Source organism: Polyodon spathula, chromosome 4 (genome assembly GCF_017654505.1).
Source record: "Polyodon spathula isolate WHYD16114869_AA chromosome 4, ASM1765450v1, whole genome shotgun sequence".
In the NCBI taxonomy this organism is placed as follows: Eukaryota; Metazoa; Chordata; class Actinopteri; order Acipenseriformes; family Polyodontidae; genus Polyodon; species Polyodon spathula.
In genome coordinates, this window is record NC_054537.1 from 94,327,990 (window position 1) to 94,351,059 (window position 23,070).

General features: G+C 40.8%; 1 protein-coding gene across 1 annotated transcript in view; it reads left to right on the forward strand.

The window, feature by feature from the left end:
• bop1 (BOP1 ribosomal biogenesis factor) overlaps positions 1 to 16,996 on the forward strand; it is an 80,356-nt gene extending 63,360 nt beyond the window's left edge. The window contains exons 7-16 of the mRNA XM_041249153.1: positions 1,820 to 2,032; positions 2,533 to 2,694; positions 3,161 to 3,241; positions 4,258 to 4,327; positions 13,669 to 13,801; positions 14,034 to 14,214; positions 14,780 to 15,068; positions 15,940 to 16,024; positions 16,175 to 16,282; positions 16,457 to 16,996. Of these exons, the coding sequence (XP_041105087.1) occupies positions 1,820 to 2,032; positions 2,533 to 2,694; positions 3,161 to 3,241; positions 4,258 to 4,327; positions 13,669 to 13,801; positions 14,034 to 14,214; positions 14,780 to 15,068; positions 15,940 to 16,024; positions 16,175 to 16,282; positions 16,457 to 16,610 (1,476 nt within the window). The 3' untranslated portion in view covers positions 16,611 to 16,996. The remainder of the gene's footprint in view (positions 1 to 1,819; positions 2,033 to 2,532; positions 2,695 to 3,160; positions 3,242 to 4,257; positions 4,328 to 13,668; positions 13,802 to 14,033; positions 14,215 to 14,779; positions 15,069 to 15,939; positions 16,025 to 16,174; positions 16,283 to 16,456) is intronic.
• The last annotated feature ends 6,074 nt before the right edge of the window (positions 16,997 to 23,070 follow it).

Consider the following 23,070-nt stretch of genomic DNA (forward strand, 5'->3'; position numbering starts at 1 on the left):
GAAGGTGAGCACTGCTGCTGGCTGGGTGATTGAGAAGGTGAGGTTCTTTACAGAGCTGATGCTTAGGAGCACTGCTGCTGGCTGGGTGATTGAGAAGGTGAGGTTCTTTACAGAGCTGATGCTGGCTGGGTGATTGAGAAGGTGAGGAGCACTGCTGCTGGCTGGGTGATTGAGAAGGTGAGGTTCTTTACAGAGCTGATGCTCAGGAGCACTGCTGCTGGCTGGGTGATTGAGAAGGTGAGGTTCTTTACAGAGCTGATGCTCAGGAGCACTGCTGCTGGCTGGGTGATTGAGAAGGTGAGGTTCTTTACAGAGCTGATGCTCAGGAGCACTGCTGCTGGCTGGGTGATTGAGAAGGTGAGGTTCTTTACAGAGCTGATGCTCAGGAGCACTGCTGCTGGCTGGGTGATTGAGAAGGTGAGGTTCTTTACAGAGCTGATGCTCAGGAGCACTGCTGCTGGCTGGGTGATTGAGAAGGTGAGGTTCTTTACAGAGCTGATGCTCAGGAGCACTGCTGCTGGCTGGGTGATTGAGAAGGTGAGGTTCTTTACAGAGCTGATGCTCAGGAGCACTGCTGCTGGCTGGGTGTGTTGTAATGGCCGCGCTCAACATCGACATTCCTTCAATCAACATTTTATTTCACTCACAATGGAATCTGATGATTAGGTGATGGTGTCATAACAATGTACAGATGGACACAAATTTAAGGTGATGGCAACTTTAAACAATACTTTTCCTCCTTGCACAAGAAGGTGAGATGCGCAATAAAATGACATTGCCCCGTGGAACCAGTCACAACATTTATGGTCACTTGAGTAAACACATACTCTCCATACTACACCAGGCTGAAATTAGTGACAACTTTACTTACTAAATATATGACTGATATCATTAAACACGGCAATTTTAAAATCCAGGGTTTTTTTTTTTTGTGGGTTTTTTTTAAGCTTTATCATCTGTTGATCTAACTTACTGAATTGACTTCCGGGATGATGTTAAATATTGTGAGCTGAACAAACAAATATTTCCATATGAATTTACTACCCTCGCCTTTTCAGTACACACACTTCAGTCCACTAAGCAACTGCAACAACAAATCACTCAGTACAGTTTGATATATTCATCCTTAGACCTGGATGGTTTGAGAGAGTTTAATGTTTTCTAAAAACCATGAAGGTTGGAATTATTTATAGCCACCATAAATAAGCCTCCTCTGACGTGTAATTTTCATGTTTTAACCAATTTTTCTCATAACTGCTCCCATATGTGTAGTATTAGATGGAATCATTCGCACAGACTTTGAAGAGTGGAAACGGGGGTGAAACTCTAATAATGGGTCATTCATACTAAAAGCTTAAAGAAATTGGAGAGACAAAAAATACAATTGCTGGGTGTTTGTTTTTATTTATTTATTTATTTATTATTTATTTATTTTTAAGGAGAGAGGGACGGGACTCATGATCTTATCTAGTAGTTAAAAAAGATAATTATATATATTGAAAATTTTCCTAGAGTAACTCATTGTTTCCGTGAAGTTTCGAGTGTTATTAACATAATTCTAGATTATTATATATATATATATATATATATATATATATATATATATATATATATATATATATATATATATATATATATATTTTTAACAATTGCATGAAGTATTGACCAGAATATTGCATTGCATTGATATTTATTCAAATAATTATTCAGACAAAGCCTTCTGAAAGAAAGGATTACACTTGCTGATTTTCAAAGCTCCTATGTATACAAACTCAGCTTGTTGTGTTTTTTATGTTTTGGTTTGTATATATCTCTCCAGGTCTCCAGACTGGTCCATGCAATAAAGATGGGATGGATCAAGCCTCGCAAGCCTAAGGACAGCACTCCACAGTACTATGATCTCTGGGCAAAGGAGGACCCCAATTCTATATTGGGAAGACACAAGATGCATGTTCCAGCCCCGAAGCTGAAGCTGCCAGGACACGAGGAGTCCTACAATCCTCCCCCGGAGTACCTTTTTACTGAGGAGGAGGTAAGAGAATGAGGACTCCACATTGTGAGGACCCATTCGTATTCAGAGTTGGTAATTCAGAGAAACCCAGTTCTGTAGTGTAAACCACTTTTTATCATCTGCAGAGAATAGAAAGTTGTGACTGTAGATACCACAGGGGATATTTCTTAAAGCCCCACCGGTCCTCACTTGCAATTTTAGGGCTGCAGAGGTTCTTGATTCTTCTGGCACCACATTCATGTGTCTCTCAAACTCACCTAACAAATATCCAGCTGGGTTAAAACGATAGTACTACATAGCTGATCGCACACTTAACCTCATGCACATAACGTGGCCTCATAGTGTGTCTAACATGGTTTATTACTGCCAGTAACTAAAGCAACTACAGCCTCGAAGCAGGAAATTCAGAAACGCTCCCCTTGAGTGGAAGGATGGAGATATCACACTGGGCCTGCATTAATTCCAAGCTCTCCCACTGTCTGCCTCTTAAATGTGACCCTTTTGTAACCTTTGAACCTCAGAAACTGGCATGGGAGCAGCAGGAGGCCGAGGAGAGGAAGCTGAACTTCATCCCGCAGAAGTTCTCCTGCCTGCGTGCCGTGCCTGCTTTCCAGCGCTTCATCCATGAGAGATTCGAGCGCTGCCTGGACCTCTACCTCTGCCCCCGGCAGCGCAAGATGAGGGTAAGTCAAGCTGACGAGGAGATCGGAGCAGGGGGTACGCTAATCTGTGTTCAGCTACAATTAAGATAAAGTGTAAGTGTTGCCATCCCAAATATCTTAATGTACAGTTATGACCAAAAGTTTTGCATCACCCTATAGAATTAACAATTTTTTCTTCATAGTCATATTGATTAACATAATTGAATTACATACCACTTTGTAGTTTCCGTATACTTAACGAAAAACTGACAACAATTGAAAAATGTGACATTTCAAAATCTAACATGAAATAACAAATTGTGGAAATAAAAAGTAGTGTGGAAGCTAGACTAATATTGAAAAAAGTAGTAAAGATCAGACTGAAAAACGTTTCCTGGATGCTGTCCCTGCTGGGAATTGCTTTGATACATAGAATACTGATTGATGTTGGTCACCAGCTAGATGTGTAGTTTTCAGTTTTTTTTTTCTTTTTTCTTTTCTATTTTAGGTAAATGTAGATCCAGAGGACCTGATTCCGAAACTGCCAAAACCAAAAGATCTTCAGCCATTCCCCACCACGCAGTCACTGGTAAGAATGCGTAGTGTGATCATGCACCTGATACCCACCCTCACTCTGTTATAGATTATTCTGTCCCTGAGGTTAGGGAATCGCCGGTCGATCTGAAGACACAGAACTGCACTGTCGAGCTCAGGTTTTGAACAGGGCTGTGCGGGGCCCGGGGATGATTAAGTGCAGGGTCCAGAACATAAAATCAATGCTACAGTAGCAACCGCATCTGTTAGTGTATAGGTGCCTCGTGTAATCATATGCACCTACTTATACTAACGTTAGGATACAGTAAGTAATATTAATGCTGTTACAATGTTAATCAATACTTGTTTCAGTTTGTGTGTTAGACATTATCATTTTATATAATTCACAACTTCAAAGCACTCAGAATCCAATCTACTTCAAACATATCACGTATTACCTTTTTCTAAAATGACCCTGCCCTAATAGGCCTTAAGGCGGCAGATCTGAGTAGCCCAAACGTGCAACATATTAACGAAACAATTGCTTGTGAATTCAACTTTGTATTATGTAAGGTATAAATCATGATAAGTGTTGATTCGGTAAAATAATCAACAGTTTTGAGTTTTAGCTGGTTTAATTTCATTTAAGACAGATCCTGTGCTTTTTTGACTGTTCAAATCTGCATGGGCACAGGATTAGCTGAGATGCCTGTAATCATTTTGGTCAGGTCAGATTTTTTTTAATCTATTTTAGATATAGTCCCTTAACAGCTGCTTCAGACTTTTATTGCTTAGTGTCCCAAGTGGACAACTACTGAAGTGTTTGAAGGACATGGCACTGGCACTGTACAGGAGATGGCGTCCATGTCACACGCGTTCTCATTTCAGTCCTGTTTAATATGAAGGTGACTTCCCCATTTCAAATCTGGTTTGCTTGGACACCTGCATCGTTTTCTTCTGTTTAGTGTGCACTCGTGTAGGCTGTTTTTAAATTGCTTAATAGAACTCAAATTAATGCCTTGTTTTACTTAGATTTTTAAAATGTGTTTTGTTTTTGGGGTTTTTTTTCAGGTCTACCGCGGACACACCAACTTGGTGCGCTGCATTAGCCTGTCTCCCAGTGGGCAGTGGCTGGCTTCGGGTAAGTGCCTAGGTTCCTCCTCTTTGTGAGCGAGGCTTTATTTTATTTAACAGCACAGGGCTCTTCAATAGATCATTTCTTGCCGTTCCCTTTAACCCATAGCAGTCCATTTATTCAGCACCTGTCAAGTGCGTCAGGTCCAATTTATTTTCACACGCGCTGTTTATTTTACACGCGCTGTTTAAAAGTTTTTTTTTCCCCACAGTAAAACAGGTTTAAAAGGCACTGCACATCAACAGGACACAGTACTGCATCTCCAGCCCCTCCCCACCCCTTGTTCGCTGTGTTTTTCACATACCTCTTCATAGTCGTGCATACTGATAAATCCTCTCCTGATCACTCGTTTTATCACCAAACTCCTCAATAATGTAACCCAAGTCATTATTTAATAACTATAGCATCTCAAAAAGCTCCTCAAATATTTGTGATATTCTTTGAGCTCTGGATGCAGAAGCAGCTACCTACTTTGTTTATGTCCGTGTTATCTCTGTGGTGCAGGGCCTGTGCGTTGCTCAGATCCGCCCCTTGTTTTTCAGCTCCTATCGGTCTCACTCGACCATTGAAAGGTTTTGTCATCTTTTTCTGGAGAAAAAACTACTAGAGACCTGTGCTTGACGCCTTTTTGATAATGTCGGACAGGGTCCCACATCACACCGGAAAGGGAAAATTGTAATGGGTTGACCACAAAGGATTAAAGTACGAAATGTAATCGTTACCGTATGAGTATTTACCTTCGAAAGACCCGAAACCTGAATAAGATATATCAAAGCTGCTCGTAGAGCCTGTGACCCTGAGGGCACAAAAGCACTGCTGTCACAGACCTCAACTCCCTGTGCCTTTCAAGAACTGACCTGACAGGAGAGCTGGATCAGATAAGTACTTGTTTTACTTTTTCTGCTCTATATTTCGCATTTATTGTGTTTTTACACAAATTATATGTGATATTAAAATAATCCCTATTAGTTTTACTAATTGCACGTATTTGTGCACTACAGCCTGTATGTTACGTCCCACAGCGGCCTTGGGCCCCAGTTGAAGCCAGTAGTTGAGTCGTACCTTCCCAGAGATCAAGTAACGTAAGTCGGCTGACTTGGTGCTCTTCCCCCAGGCTGCAGGACATCCGGCTGGAGTTATGTATTTCTCATTTTGGCTTTGGCTAAAATTACGAGACTTTTTAAAATGATTTATGTAATTGTTAAATTCCTGTATTTTGTTGGTTCTTTCTCATTGTGTTTGTACAGAGACCAAGCGCAGGCCTGTCTGCAGTGTGGTTCTACGGCACACGTGTTGTGAGAGCAGCTGCTGGGCAAACAGCCGCACTGCACAGGACCAAGATACTTGCTTCAGTTGTGTTTGCTTGCACTCTCTCCCACAGTATCTTAATGCCGTTTTGGTGACAGCTATAGCATCACTATTATGAAGATTGTTAGTTCATTCTAATAAGCAGGCTTACCTCAGTCTCATGTAAGTACTGACTGAGTGGTTCTGCCAGTGGCTTGTACAGGGATGCCCCACACTGTACATTGCTACCTGCGGTAACTATAAACTGGAGGACCTGTACTGTACGGTCACTGACCAGCTCCATACCTGAAACCGAGACCGAGGTTACAGCACCAGTACCGACCCGGTAACATAACCATACCAAGTTTTCAACCTGCTACTGTACCAACTTGGTGCTAAAGTCCCCGAACCGACCCAGTCCTGCACAGCCCGCTACTCACGTCCCTGATCCGGTACCAAACTGGTTTTGTTCGGATTTTGACCCACCCGGTTGCTACCTGATAAACAGATTGACGCAGTACCTGTCTGTATACTGTAAAATGCAATGCTTTCTTCTTGCATCATGCCTGGGTTTTATCCCTGAAAGACCTGCAAGGCCAGTCTGCCTGTTGAGGACAAGCACGGCAAATGCTCTTCCTGCCTAGGGCCAGAGCACACAAGGAGGCACTGGCTAATTTGTGCACCTTTCTGTAAGCACACGCTTGAGAAACGTCACTGCCTCAGCTCTACAGAGCGCACTTCGTCCCTTACTCCTGCACAGCGGTCTTCCCCGTCACCCTCTGATAGGGAGGTGGCTGTGACCTCACTCAGTGGCTCTGTGTCAAGGGAGACTGGACGATGGACCCATGAGAGTAGCCCATGCAGGAAACAGTCTTCACAGTCTTCCTCATCTTCCTTTGCTCTTCCTTCTCCCCCGAGGAAAAACAGTCACCGTTCCAAACAAGCAGTGCCAGGTCTCCAGAGGTGATCCTCAAGCATGCTTATTCAGCCAGTGTGTTCACCACACGGCTAGGCAATTACAATAGTATTTTGATACTAATTGTTTAGGTCCTTTTCTGACAATCACAGGGACTTCCCACAACAGCTGGGTGAGCTGCGCCTGGTTAATAAGAACCTGCTCCGTGTGTCAGGTCAACTTGTAACTGAGTCGAAGGAGGTTCAAAATGTTGACAATGCACAGCAGTTGCAGTCAGTCAGGCCAGGTGACTGGTTCACGACAGTGGACCTCAAAGTTGCCAATTTCCACTTCCCCATAAAACCAGCACAACGGAATTACCTGTGGTTCGCTTTTCAGGGAACAGCGTATGAGTTCTTCCATGTCTTGCCATTTGGCCTCTCCTTAGCTCCCAGTTCCTTCTCAAAGTGCATGGAAGCTACACTGGCCCCATTGAGACTCAAAGGCATCAGAGTGCTGGCTCTTTTGTGCCCAGTCTCCAGCACAGGCAGAGGCCCACACAAGCTGTGGGAGCTTGTCACCGGCCCACTTCAACGGTTGGGCCTTACGGTGAATCTTACGAAGAGGACAGCTGAGTGCAGAGAATAGCCGCCTGTTTAGAGCTCTTCAGTTTAACAGAGCGCTCACACTGGTGATGTTCCAGAGACTTCTGGGCTTGAGGGCAACAGCTTTCCAGACCCTTCCATTGGGTCTCCTGCGCATGCATCCTCTGCAGGCCTGGTTCAGCAGCAGGGTTTTTCATCCCTGGTTACATTTCATGCTTGAAAGGGAATGTTAGGTTATTGTCATAACCCTGGCTCCCTGAAATAGAAATGTAACCATTAACCTTCAAGGTCGCAGCATCCATGATTGCAGCAGGCTCGCTGAGCAGCTTTGGTATATCTTATTCAAGTTTGGGGTCTTTAGGAGGAAAATACCCACACAGTAATGGTTACATTTCTGTTTCAGGGAACCAGGGTTATAATAGCCTTTCTCGTAATTCAGGCAGTAGCTAACTGCCTGCTTAAATCATCCCCACAGCCCGAGCCATGATTTAATGAGACTGGCTTTTAAATCTAGAAGTCTATAAGCAAGTGGTTCTTTTTGAAGTGGGGAGTGATATTTTGGTCAAGTGTCTTGCCTGGCATTCTTACAAACAGGATGTGATATCTCCTTTCTAAACCCCCGCCCCTCAGTTGGCAGGTTGACTAGAGGGCTCATGGTTGTTTTACAACGTTTGTTATTCTTACCTGGTCTAATGATGTTTTTTTGGCAGCCTAGTCCTTAGCAGTTCAAGTGAGCCACATTGGGAAACCATATGAAAACACTTACTGCAGGTTGTAAATGTTCAAATGGTTTACAAAATAACCCTTCTGGGTTTGGCTTCAAAGTTAAATAAACAGTGTGTGTGAGATGCAATGTGCTCGTTCGGCCACCTTGTTTTAGAGTGTGCTGCTGGGCGGCACGTGAAGGGCAGCTGTGTGGAATGTGTGCCGGCAATTCATTACCATTGGCTAGCCAACAAAACAAATGTTCGTCCATTTTGCTGCTTTAAGGTGTAACAGTGTTACCCAGTCATGGAAACCTCAGCCTTATTGATGCATATTTCTATCGTTCTCAGATTATTAGCACGTTTGTATTTTTTTTTCAGCGTTATTAAAAAGCTCATCATATAATAACATTTTTTTATACAAATAAAACCTGCCAAAGATGTGTCTTGATTTGTAAATGTCCTACAGCTACTCTACGTTTTTCTAGCCTGGGGATACATTGTTGTTATTTCCCTTTCGTGGGATAACATAAGTGGGATAACTTGCTTACCAGGACTAGTTATATTCCAGTCCAGTGGTTTGCTGCTGAAATTCAGGGTGGAGCTGTGCTTCGGTACTCAATCAATACTACCAGCGATACGCGTTTTGTAACAACTTAAAATGTCTGACATTTCTAATTTCTATTGTTTTTTGCTTTGGACTCCAATTTCCTTGAACGAGTTTAGTCAAGAAATGCCATTTACCGATCTGCCTGTGTCTGACGTATCCAAACAGCCTGTAGCCCCTTCATTAACACTGGGAACGGTAGGAAACAAGAGACCGGCCTCAAGGTTCAATCTAAAGACAGTGGCGAAGAGGCTTAGTCTGTTGAAACAGAAAGTAAAGATCCATCCAGTAAAATAATCCCTGAATTCATTGATGTTAGTATAAAAAATTACACATTTTATTGCTATTTATTTTAAAAATATACTTGTGTTACAGTATAAACAGAATACAGAATGGTCGTTCGTGGTGTACTTTTATTTGTAGCAAATGTCAAAACATTTTGGAGACTCTGGCTTTCATTTAGCTGCAATATTTGTAAATCTTCCATAACAAATGACCCCAGATTAAAAACCACTGCAGTCGTGTGTGTGTGTGTGTGTGTGTGTGTGTGTGTGTGTGTGTGTGTGTGTGTGTGTATATATATATATATATATATATATATATAATATAATAAAAATTGTTTCCCATAGTAAAAATGGCTGTCGACAGCCCTTATGTGTGTTTTTCCCCCAACTTGTTTTCCTTTGATATTAAAGTTAACTGCAAGATTACACAGTACTGCTTTGCCACTACAGGCAGCTGTATTCCTCCTTAAGGTCTCCACACACCGGAAGGGATGCAGTTTATCCTGCGATTTTAAAATGGTACTTTTGCTGCAACACCAGTGGCGACTGGCATGCGCATCTGATTGTCTCATAAGCTGGAAAAAATCACACATATGATAGTCCTGTTATAAAGCTAATAAAAATGTATGCAGTAGCTTTTCAGAATACCTATTTCAGTAAAGGTAAACTAATCATATACACCAGCTATATCTAGTTCCTTGGAAATGGAATCCCAGATGTTTTCCCTCATTGCCGTGTCTTTATATTTTTTGTGTCCTTTATTGTACAGCTGTGTGTATTTTGATACTGCAGAGAATTATCTTTTTATCTCCATTGTTTACTGAAGGCACGCAAGGGAAGCTGTCCCTCGTTGGTCAGTTCCCTAGCTGCCACATGACAAAATCTCACACCAATCCTTTTTTTATCGCATTGCTTCAGTGCTGCCTGTCGCATCACAAGCAGTTTGAACAGCTTGTGTCAAAAATACATGTTGTGGTTTTTTTTGTCATGGTGCGCTGTGTCGTACGATAGATTCGCTTGTCACATTGCATCCGGCTTGTAGAGGCCTTTACTGTTGTCTTTTAATAATGATGCTGCCTCCGTTACCACTGATGTAGCAGTCCTGCTGGAGCCTGAACCAGCTATAAAAGATTGCGTTAAGAATGAACTATTCCAAACCTAGAACACATGCCAAGGATCTAGCATCAAGATTAGTTCTGAATAATTCTTTTACAGGTTATACTTAAACATTTTAAAGACTGGATTCATTTTTATGTCAATTTTCACCACACACATAGTTTACATTTTATCAAAGATTTCTGTTCATTAAATGTCTTTCCCCTTTGAAAATTATGGAAACTGTAAAAAACAGTTGAAGAACATTATCCTGTGTGCATTTAAAATGCACACAGGATAAGCTATGAAGTCAGTTAAGCCCCTTTCACGCTGACACTTCTGCCCAGGTTCTGGCTACCCAGGTCACAATTCTGCGTAGTGTGGAACCACATTCCTGGGTCCCCTCAGGGTGTGGGTTGAGATGCTTTGACCTGGGTGGAGCGAGACAAAATCCATAAGGGCCAATGAAATAACAAACAGCCAGGCCTGCGTGAAGGTTTCCCTTCCACAAGGAACATTTCTGTTTATTCTGTTTGGCCATATTGTTGTTGCTTGAAACACACCATGAGCCAGATTGCAGCAGGGATTAAGAAACATTTGCTCTAATCAACATTTGGGCCAACGGTTCAATCCAGAGAAGCTTGGACGGAAGCGTCAGTAACAAGCTGCTTCCGGGGCATTGATACCCGCATTGTGTGCTTGCCTCTGTCACCCAGGTCAACCCTGCTTTATCAAAAGCAGTGTGAAATCACATAGCCAACCCGCATGACACCAGATCCTGACCTGGGTAGAGCATGCCAGTGTGAAAGAACCTTTACAGAGTCATGGAAATACCACTCAGTTAATACTGTTGCATTGCACTAGCATTAACCTAACAGTAGCAGTCAGGTTTCAAGAACTGCAGAAGTTGAAATCACCTGATTTTAACTGATCACAGTGTAATCAGGTTTGTTATTTTCACTAGTGTGGACATGGAGGCTGAAATTAAAAAAACATCACTCTCTGGGACTTGTAGTTTTGTATAGATTTGTAAAATTAAAGGAAGTTGAAAGCACAGGTATTTTAAATGTTTACTATAATTCTTATCAATGGGGCAGTGCTTCACACATTAGTTATTCAAATAACAGAATGCTGTAGCAGGTTTATTTTTTGAGTTCCCAAATGAAGGTATCTTCTACAGTAAAGTTTTTAGCTGCAAATGAGCAGATGCCAAGATAAAGCTGTGCTGCCATTACTGAATTGCTAAAGCCCTGTTTTGAAGATTCTCATTGGATCCAGGCCAGGCCAATGCTCAGTGGCTGAAAATCATTCAATCTCATTTGTGAAGGGTTATAAAATATATAAAGGCGAGATTGAAAATGCACAGCGGAAAAAAATTTTACAACACAAAACCACAGCACGATTGATGAAAGACCATACATTTCCGTTTTTTTTCCTTCTCTCAATTAAAAAATGTTTTCATACTTTTCCAGGACCAAAACACTGCATTTATGGCAGAGAGTTGTTGAGATGACGTTTTTGGAGGGTGTGAGGGTCTTAGTCTTGACCACCAAGACACATATGTTTAGCTAGCCTTGCTCTGTAAATGCCTGCCTCTCTAGCTAAGCGTCTTTTTTAATTGCCCCCTAATAGCGATTCTCTTAGCCTTCCAGGTCTTACCACTGCACACCAGACAGGGATTGTAAGCCACTGGACTGAACATAGCTCTTTTGAACAGTTTCGTTTTCCTATATCTGTCCTGAAAGCACTTTATACTTAAAAAAAGATTATGGTCTGCGAGTCAGACAGTCCACCCTCATTGCAGCGTTAGTACAAAGAAAGCTCTTTTTGCTGAGACATGGAGAGTTTTTACAAAGGTTGAGAAGCCTCGGTAACCGTTCATATAGGGGTCAGATCCCAATCGAACTACACCATTCCATCGTTGTATATTCTACCACTATGCACAGTTTAAAACTGGAAAGGCAATCTGTAAAGAATGATTGTATTGTTATGGTTGACATTCAGAGACATTTTGTGGAGGAAATGCAAATGAAGGCCATGGATGGTTACTGTTGAATTACAGAACAGGATCCTCAAGTTTTAGTTTAATTTGAAAAATACCTTCGTTCAGTGGAAAGGTTATGAGTTTCATTGATCTTTCCCAAGGTACTGGTAGATTTATTAGTGTTCTTCTGCAGCTGGTGCACCTAGATTTCTACACCCCTGAAGCCCTTTATTAGACCCCGGTTCTGAGCGCAGTGTAATGAGATGTGCTTTTTAACGACGATGGGGACTTGGTGGCTTGGAGCCATGGTTTCTATGTTTTGAAGTCCATTTTGCAGTTCATAAACATATTTTGCATTGAACCATTATACCTATCAATTTTGTAATTATGCCAGACTGGTTTTTGTTGTAAAATATGTGTTATACTGTGGCGCGGTAGCGTCCCAGCCCAGGTGGTAATGCAGGGACTCGGACACAGAAAGCTGCAAGGTTAAATGCACCAATGCTCAGTTTAATTAAACAAATAAACAAAAATAAAACTGTCGAAACATTTAAAAAAATACACTTGTCAACATAAAAGGCATAAGGGCCAAAACAAATGGTTTTACAAAAACACACAAAAATAAACAAACAAACAGAAGCAAAACACAGGCCTCCACCTCGATCACCAACATCAATTCTGACCCTCCCCTAACCTCCATTAACACCTATTTTATACACTGGCTGGTGTACGTGTTTTAATGGAGAAATTTAACCCCTTCCCTGCCAACCTAATAGTGCCCACACACGTACCATGTATGCATTTCAGTGTTTTTTTTGTTTTTGTTTTTTTTTAACCTGTGTGAAATTTGTGAAGATTTAGCTTTTATTGGGATCAATACCACTGAGAGCAACAGTAGAGGTTACTGTATTCATGGAGATGGTAACATTTAAAAAATACCTACTGGTGCTCCTGGGATGAGTCCCTTCATCAGGCCCATAGTCTGATACTGGTAATGCAAGACATGTGATAGTACCATATTTCTTCCAATTTAAGATGTACTTTTTAAACCTATTTTTGTTTCTTCTCAAAAATGACCTGCCTCTTAAATTAGAGTATAGTGATGCGTGTATTAAAATAGCCAATAAAAGACATGACTGACTGCCCGGGTACACGAGCAGGAACGTGACTGACTGCCCGAGTACACAGGCAGGAACGTGATTGACTGAATGACCGAGTACAGACAGGAACGTGACACTGACTAACTGAATGCCCTTGTACATAGACAGGAATGTGACTGACTGACTGCCGGAGTACACAGACAGAAACGTGACTGACTGACTGACAAAGACTAACTTAAAAATGTTGCTACTCGATCTCGTATCATCTGTGATATACAGGAAGCCGTTTTAAAAGAAGTGTCATTAACCACTCGAGGAATTCAAAGAGAAGCTTTTGCAATTTCAGTATTTTGTTATGTTAGGCTTTGTTATAACTAAACAGTACCAGATTGGAAATGCTGACCAGATCCCAACATTTTTTGACACGCCAAGCAATACCACAGTTCAAAAAAAGGGAAGAAAACAGGTTAGAGTAATCACAACTGGAAATGAGAAGCAGCTCATAACTGTAATACTCTGTGTGACAGCAGACGGCCACAAACTGCCTTCATATATTGTTCTCTTATATGTATAATTGAGGTTGTATCTTTGTAAATTAATCTTTTATTTGATTTATTTTTTACTCAAATTGAGGGTGGGAAATTTGGGCTGTGTCTTATTCAAGGGAGTCCTAAATTCAAAGGAATACGATATTTAAACAAAACTTCTTTCTGAGAAACTTTAAATGTTTTAAAAAACGACATACATTTTGTATTGCTAAAAGATTTTTCTTGTCGCCCCTCCTAGGCTCTGACGACTGCACCGTACGCTTCTGGGAGGTGAGCACAGCGCGCTGTATGAAGACAGTCGACGTGGAAGGAGCTGTAAAGAGCATCGCCTGGAATCCAAACCCAGCTCTGTCTCTCGTTGCTGTGTCTCTGTAAGTTGCCAGCAGGTTTTTCACTGTTGAGATTGATTTGAACTCTGGAACCTCATGCGAATAGGTTAATTCATAATAGTAATAAGAATAATAAGGGGTTAGCATGTGTCAACACCACACCAGAAAATTTAACCAAGCAAGCTTTTAGGACTGAAATGTACGATCTCAAGAGACACATAATTTAAGGGCAAGTTGTTCTACAAGCAGGTTGACGTTGTGTAACACTTTGCAGGGAGCGCTCTGTGGTCGTGCTGAACCCTGGTCTGGGGGATGTCCTGGTCTCCAGCGTCACAGAGCAGCTCATCTCCTCGTATGTGGAGCCGGAAGAGGAGAAGGCCCAGACAGTGCAGTGGGTCGTCCCAGAGGCGGAGGCCTTGGAGAAGGGAGTCAGGCTCATCATCAGACATCCAAAGGTACACTTTTGTTTTTTTGTTAGAAACTAAAACAGATTTTACTTTTTTTCTGGCTTAACCAGTGAAGCAGATCATATTTTCTCCCTCAATGACAAGCACCACAGTAGAGTTCTTTCCTGCCAGGGCTGAAGCAGCAAGGCGTGAGAGGGCTGTGTCTGTGCTCATGACCCAGGAGAAGGAAAGCTATAGCACTTCCAAAAACATAGCAGTTGCTTGCATGATTTGTAGTTGGACTGACTGTCTTTTTTGGCACTATGTTTGGATTGTGGTATTTTTTTCCTTTCCTATCACATAAATAAATAAATACAATATATTTTCACAGATCATTTACTAGCTGTAAACGCCGTTGAGCGATGAACTGTGATTTGGTGATAAATGATTAGACAGGTTGTAAAATCCCAACAGAGGAATACAAAATTTAAAATGTTTTGATTTGTTTTCAGTGGCAACATTTTTTAATATAATTAAATTTTTGTGCATTGCCTTGCCAGCTCTTGCAATGGTCTGCTTTCCCACACACTGTACTAGCGTCCTGATGTTGCCTGTTTCCATCTCTCCTGTGCAGTCTGTGAAGCAGGTGACCTGGCATGGGAAGGGGGATTACCTGGCCAGCGTTATGCCAGACAATGGCAATACGCAGGTTCTGATCCACCAGCTGAGCAAGCGCCGGAGCCAGAACCCCTTCCGCAAGAACAAGGGGCTGGTGCAGTGCGTGGCCTTCCACCCCAGCCGGCCTGCCTTCTTCGTGGCCACGCAGCGCTACGTCCGCGTCTACAACCTCATCAAGCAGGAGCTCACCAAGAAGCTGCTGGCCAACTGCAAGTGGGTTTCCAGCATAGCGGTCCACCCTGGAGGTGAGTCCCGTCACAGTGCAACCAATCCAGCATCGCTGGGGGACCCCAACATCATGTCGGATACAGGCATCTGCCAAGTAAAATAAATGATCACAGTAGCATTGATGAGCAGTTTGAAAAAACTGTATTACAGTGCATGTGGTAGAAGAACTGTCCAGGTATATCCTGTAATTCAAGGATTGTATTTTATTTTAATTTTAACTTTCTCCACAGTGTAAAAATGATTTTAATGCTGATGTACCATACCCACGCAACATACTTGATTATAAACTTAGAAAAGAAAAAATCACGACTTGGTGCCAAGCTGCACAGTTAGATTGACATTGGTTTTACACAGATGAGACTTACAAATCAGGCTGAATTTTTTTGTTTTAATCGGAAAATAGGTCCTTGTGCCTTTGATGTTTCAATTTCTCTTATTTTATAAAGGTTTTGTGTGAAAATGTTTACTGCACCGAGGCAGGCCTGTCTTACAGCCCGGCAGTAACATTACAAAACACGTGCATTCAAGGCTATTTATTAATATGGTAATCTATGGTAATCTATCGGAAATACACAAGCAGGGCGTCTCACAGTGCCTGAGTAAAAAGGTTAAAAGGCTAGGTTGCCGGTGGGATATTTAATATTGGGCGGACAATGCAACTTTCTTAAAAATAATATTATTATTAATAATAATAATAATAATATTAATAATAATTGCACTATGCAGTCATCATTGAAGCACTGCTCTGCAATTGGTACAGCAGAAGCCATAATTGATTTAATGATTTAGGCAATATAGAAATTATGAGGCATCTGTAATACGAATGTTATACTAGTAAATACAGTAGACCAAGCATATTTGAGTTGAATGTGGGCTCTGTCTCTTCAGGTGACAATGTGATCTGTGGAAGCTATGACAGTAGACTCACCTGGTTTGATCTGGATCTCTCTACAAAACCTTACAAAGTCCTCCGGTGAGTAAGAAATGCTACGGTGGAATAATGTGTTAAAAGTCTGTTTACATTGCCAAAGGTATTGTTTAGCTGTAGGGATGCAAGCTCCCTTCCTCTTTACATTGTAAAACCTGCTTTACACTATAAATCTATCATCTTTGATTCTTTCAGACACCACAAGAAGGCCCTCCGAGGAGTAGCATTCCACAAGAGCTACCCTCTGTTTGCTTCTGCCTCCGATGATGGCAGTGTCATCGTATGCCATGGCATGGTCTACAAGTAAGTCTCTACTGTAAAAAAAAAAAAAAAAAAAAAAAAAAAAAAAAAACTAAACTAGAAACAAGCCCCTGAGGTGCTACACCTTACTGTCAGTGGTGTCATGTGCTGTAGGCATTGGAATTCCTCCTGAGCCTAACACTTTCTTCTTTCTTTCTTTGTCCCTCTCATTTCCAGTGACCTGCTGCAGAACCCTCTGATTGTTCCTGTGAAGGTACTGAAGGGTCATGAGATCACAAGGGATCTGGGAGTCCTGGACGTTGCGTTCCACCCCACCCAGCCCTGGGTGTTCTCCTCCGGGGCCGACTCCACAATCCGACTGTTCACCTGAAGCGTCTGCTCAAATTGAGGGTGGGGTGCTTGTAGGGATGCTGTCATGATTACACTGTTATTGACTGGGATGTGAAATGTAGTTGCTTTTGTTCTCCTGTGTGCGAAAGAAAGAAAGAAAAAGAAAGAAAGAAAGAAAACATCTGAGAATAAAATTTAAATGGATGTTGGCATCAGTGGAAATAACCCAAGTTTTAGAGATTAAGGCAGTCCATGAAGGAAAATAGTGTACCATTCAATGGACGGAGAGTTTCGTCAATAAGAGCTGAAAGATCAAACATTTTTCAAGACAGTAATCCAGTTCAAATACCCACACAAAAAAACTATTTTCTGTAACCTGAACTATGTAGATGCTTCTTTTTATTAAAGCATATCCTTGTTACTCTTTTTTTGTTTGTATGCAAGTCTTGTTTGTTTTTGTGGTGGCATGCCAGATAAAAGAACTGGTAACAGTACTTGATGCTCCAGATACTGTTGATTTTCAGAAATGTGCCGCTATAACAGAGTGTACAGGGTGATTAGAAAGTAAGTTTACCACATCAATGCACCGTATCTCACAAATGTTTGAGCATAATAAGGCAAAACTGCATATGGTTGTTAGGGGAACCATGAGGTTGCAAATGCAGCAGTTAATTTTTGTCACTAGAGGTCACAACTATGACCTACCTCACAAGTTTTCAATATGTGCTCCTCCATGATCCAGAATGAATTGCATTTGTGTGACAAAGGACATTACAGCAGCTTACGGCAGTGTGGTCCAGTGGTTAAAGTCCAGGGCTTGTAATCACAAGGTCACCAGTTCAAATCCTACCTCTGCGACTAACTGTCTCACTGTGTTTCCCTGAGCAAGTCACTTGGGTGAGATGTTAAAACAACATCCTACAGTAAGAGTGACTCTGTATATAATGCGCAGTTCACAGCCTACCTCTGTAAAGCGCTTTGTGATGGTGGTCTATTATGAAAGGTGCTATATAAAAATAAACAATTATTATTATTATTATTACGCATCTTATCAGGTATGCCAGCTACCTCCATGACAATGGCATCTTTGCGGATCGGAATTGTGCGAGGGTCCCCTCGGTATACATGTGACTTCACTTACCCCCATAATAAAATAAAATAAGAAATCCACTGGTGTAAGGTCTGGTGAATGAGTTGGCCATTCACAAGAAAAGGGAAATGATTCTGTCCTGAAAGTACTCCTGCAAGACGTGTTTCACCTGGTTACCAGTATGCAGAGGGGCCCCAACCTGCATGAAGACTGTAGTATTTATCACATCTTGTTGCTACAGCACAGGATTGACAGGGCTGTCAGCATGGGGTGGTATTGTGCAGCAGTGACTACACATTTGAAGTCCCCTTGCTAATGGCTCTTCAAAAAATAACGGTCCAATACCAAAGCAATAAAGCCACACCACTGTCACTTTAACATCATGTAGGGGTCTCGCAAATGTTGCATGTGGATTAGTCTCTGACCCGATCACTCAGCTGCGCGTGTTCATGCTTCCAGACAGGGTAAAGTACGCTTCATCCGTCCACAGGATAGTAGCGGGCCACTGGTCATCCAATTCCAGTTGTACCAAGAACTGCAGCGCAAAAGCAACAGGTCTGAGGAAATTCGGCTCCTCCAGTGCTTGAACATGATGCAGCTTGTATGGAACCATCCGCAGAGCTGAACGAAGAGCCTTACGAACAGTTGAATTGGGCAAATCCAGGTGGCGGGTGACAGCACGTGTGCTTGTGCTAGGTTGTTCTGCTATGGCATGGCTGATCTTAGAGACCACTTTGGTTTGATGTCAGTGGTCTGTGGCTATGAGGTTTATCACAAGTGCAACCCGTTTACTCAAATGTTTTGATTAGCTTGTGAACATTAGCTCTTGAACATGGCCCCTGCGGGTGTCATGCACTCTACGGTATTCCCTGAGAGCTGCCTCGGCATTGCTTCCTTTGCTGTAAAAAACATGACCAGTTCACCTATGTGCACATTTGTCAACTTCATGTTGCTTGACTGAGCTGCCTTGGAAGTGACAGGACTATTTATACCCACAGTACTGTTAGTATGGAAATATGTGGCGGTAACCACAGTGGCGCCCCCTAGTGACAAAAATTAATAACTGGCATTTGCATCCCCATGGTTCCCTTAAAACCACATGCAATTTCACCTTTCTGTGCTCTACTGTTTGTGAGATGTGGTAAACTTAATTTCTAATTGCCCTGTACTTTCCTGAAATGAGTTTTTGTATTTTCATTGTCAGCAACATACAATACTTGTAAGGTTTATTTTCTTTTAGTACTTCTAAGTCTTGTAAAACAAAACATACATCCTTATTAAAGGATTGTCACAGACACAGTCTTTCAAAAAAAAAAAAAAATAATAATAATAATAATAATAATAATAATAATCAAAGTTATTTTAAGGGATTCTACAACATTGCTGCTGTTACTGCTGGAAGCTTTTAGCGGTGAAATGTTCTTGATATATTCTGCAGTGTTTGTCAGTGTACACCAAGGCCAGTGGCAGAACATGTGTTTTATCCTTGCAGGCTATTGGATTGTGAGATATCTAACAGTGTTGGTCTTTGCATCAGTTATTCATCTGAGGAGCTTTTAAGGGATAACAACCTGAAAGTCTTTCATTGTTTCAAAGGCTTCAAGTATAAACTATATATAGCAGCATACACATTGTATGCACTGATACATCAGGACCGTGCTCATGCAGTACAGTTATCAGCTTGTAGAGTAATAAAGCAGCTGGGACTGTCCAGCTGATTATGAATTGCAGAGGCTCGCTTTTACACTTTGCTTTAATGGAAAGCTATGAAATACAGCCATGATATTGACTTTGAATATGCCTCAGGCCCTCATACAGCTATGTTTGATTTCCATTACTGTAGCATGTAATCTAATTTAAAAAACATTCAATAGTAGTCTTTGCCATTTCCTTTGTCCCTGGTTCACTGGATTTTAGATTTGCAGAATATTAAGAAATGTTGCATGTCTGGCCCATTCAGACCAATGCCAGGGTGGTTTTCCTGTTGGGGAAGCTCAGAAGTGCTCTGAGATTGTACCATGCTTTGTAGATTAGCCCTGGCATAAGGAGAAACCCATATACAGTGTCTGCTTCCTGACACATGTAGGGATCTGCTCATTTAGTAACTTGGTACAGGTATGCAACATTACAACTGCTGATATTGTCTTGTTGATTTGGTCATCGCATCCTGGTGACTTTTTTAAACCCTGAAGTTAAAAGCAGCCCTGTGCTCTCTGTAACATGTCCTCCTGCAACACTGTACCAGTGCCAGCAGATATAGGAAATGCCACATTTGTTCTATGAGGTATTTCTTACTGTTGTATTTATTACATCCATTAGTAGAGGGACAGGTTAATCGTTATATTACATTCAGCTGTACTTCAAGAGAACCAAGAAACCAATCTAACTAATACTGTATACAGCCAGGAGATGGGCATACAGTGGCTTAGGAGGAATAACTATGTTGAAATCATTATACTGTTGACTTTAATGCTAGACACAGATGGCTTCTGATGCCTCTACTGACGTGCAACACAACCACTGAGTGAGTCAGAACCGTACCAGCCAAACACACACACACACACACACATATCACTGACACTGCAAGACATGCTCATATTTTCCTAACACTTGGTATTTTGTTAATTTTTTTTCTCTCTCTTTAAATATAGACCCAAGTTAAAAGCAGAGGTTTTCCATTTTACATCTGGAAGATTATACAGTATTTTTAAACCCACAAATAAAATCCCAAGACTAAAAGTAATCTGATTTTGAAGATGTACATTTTATTTATTATTTGTTTGTTTGTTTTCTATAAAGGATGATGTATTTTTAATTTACTGCACTAATCCTGGCATGCTGCAGATCCACTGGACCCAATGCTTTATATAACACACTAATATGGAGTTGAAAGGGGAATGCTCTTTACTGATATATGGAGGTGCAGAGGTGCATTTAAAGGGAATCGGCCTGACCAAATAATGCCACGTTTTCCTTTGTGAAAGACGCAGACATGATGGTAAACCTTTTTTTTTATATATATATATATATAGCAATTCAGTTAACTGAGAAATTCTTTCTTGAGAGAAGAGTTTGCTCTTAGAGAAGTCACATTCAAAAACTAAACATTCTGAATTATTTTATTTTTATTTTTTAATTTTTTTTACACAAACTCAATTGCAGAAGACTCTGCAACTCCTCTGCTTTCAACTCATCTTGCAGCATCGAAATATCAACCAGAAACGCTCACCTTTCATATTCCCTTCAGTCGCTGGGTGTATAATTGGACCAGGATAATTATCTGTTTTATAATGCATATGTGGTTTCTTTCAAAGTTTTGGCAGGGCACCTTCTTGAACTTGATATAGTTCACACAAACTCTTAAAAATTGTGACCGAAGGGGAATAGTGCTGGACAATGAGTGACCTACAAAGGAAAGGAAAGACGTGCAGTTTCACTGCTGTTATTCTGCTAGCTCTATGTTAGTTAAATGAAGCGGGAGGGCTCTTGTTTCATTTCACCCCTCCCAGCCCTAGTCAATCTGGGCTTTGTGGAAAGGGTTTCAGACAGTGTAACAGCTAAGCTATACAGCGCAACAAGAATGAAGGAAAAGTTATGCAATGCGTTCATTTTCACAGAACCTGAATCTGTATTTAGTCTGTAATTTCCTTTCTTACAATAGCCTCCTTCTTCCACTTTGAAGACTTTGGCAGATGCAGCCTGTGTCTGCTGGATAACCATCTCCTCTATCTTTCAGCAGAGTAACATATTTTGACCCCAATTTGGGGCACCTGCAATGCTAACTGTTGGACTTTAGAGTTTTTAATTGAAGCAAAAACAGGCTTATGAACTTTTGGCAGCCCTGCTTCTTTCGAGTCTGTTATAAATTACAGCACTTTTTTTTTTTTTTTTTTTTTTTTTGTCCATATGTGTCTACGACATATAATGACATCATTATACTTTAGAGATGCCGGCGCTGGTAGATTTAAACCACAGCAGAATTCATTTGAGTGCTAATTATTGAAAGAGAAAAGCAGGTCTTGGGTTCTTTTAAACAGCAGTTAGATAAAAGGACAGCTTTGAAGACAGGCCAGATGAAAACCCTGCAAACACAGCACAAAACTCTGCAAACTCAAGCAACAAGCAACAGTGGTCACACTGAGAATGGCTCTTTATTTTGTTTTGCCTGTACTATATTTGACTCCAGTTGATTAAACTGAAATCTGGGCACCCTGCTCTTGTGGTTCAACCAGTATGATTTGGAATCTCATGATTGTGGAAACTTTGAAGAGAAGAGATATGGCTTTGATCTGAAAAAATACATCTGAAAGATTTAAAGTGCATCATACTGTACAAACAGGAATTACAGTGAACCATTTCTGCTTTGCTTGAGTTGACGTACCATAATTACCAAGGTGTTGATTCTCCTCAGAAATATTAATGTTGACAATGACATTTAAACTAAATGCAATTTTACCATTGTTAATTTGCTCTATTTTTGTAATTTAATGGGTTTATTTGTGTACTGTATCACAGGTATTTTATCATTACTTTGACATTGTATACCGCAGTAAACTTTTTTTTGAAAAAGCAACACTAAATTTCCATTATCTAGAGCCTTCAAACCCAGAAAACCATGGTTAAACTTCAAACACATGTCAGACTCCAACTAAAGGCACCAACCCATAAAAAATACCTTTCTACCCACTTTTGTAGAACTGTTTCTTATTACTGAGTACTTCTGGAATCGTACTGAAAGATGATGTGAATGTTATTCTTAAAACAGGACGTGGCAGTTTCTTTGGCAAAAGAACATTGTTCTTGAGGATTTGTGAAGAAGTCAGCTACCAGATCTACAACTATGTAATCAACAGCCAGGGCCAAACGTTTAGCATCACCTAAAATTTTATGATTGAGACATAATAAATAAAATAAAAACATTTAAAAAAATGAATATAACTTTTAACATCATACAATTAAAGAAACTATGAAATGATATCGCAAAAGTCTACTGGAAGCCATAACAGTAGTACAGTATTTCATGTTAGATTTCAAAATGTCAAATCTTTAAAAATATGGTCAGTTTTTCGTTAAGTAAATGGAAAACTACAAAGCAGTATGTAATTCAATATGTTATCGTAACATTATTGAGCAGGTTTCATTCAATTTTATGAAGCTAAATTAGTTAATTCTACAGGGTGATGCAAAACTTTTGGCCAGAGCTGTAGTAAGTATGTTGTCAGTTTTCATCTGACTTGTGCTTCAAGCTCCCTTATGGAACATGAGTAATGCTTTGTCTCATTCAGAGAAATTCTCTTTACTCTTTTCTGATAGCTTACAAATAACCCTATACATAGAGAATTGTCATCATACTGCATTTGAGCTTGAAGAGTTAGTTGTGTCAAATGTCATTTTGAATTGCTTTAATTCA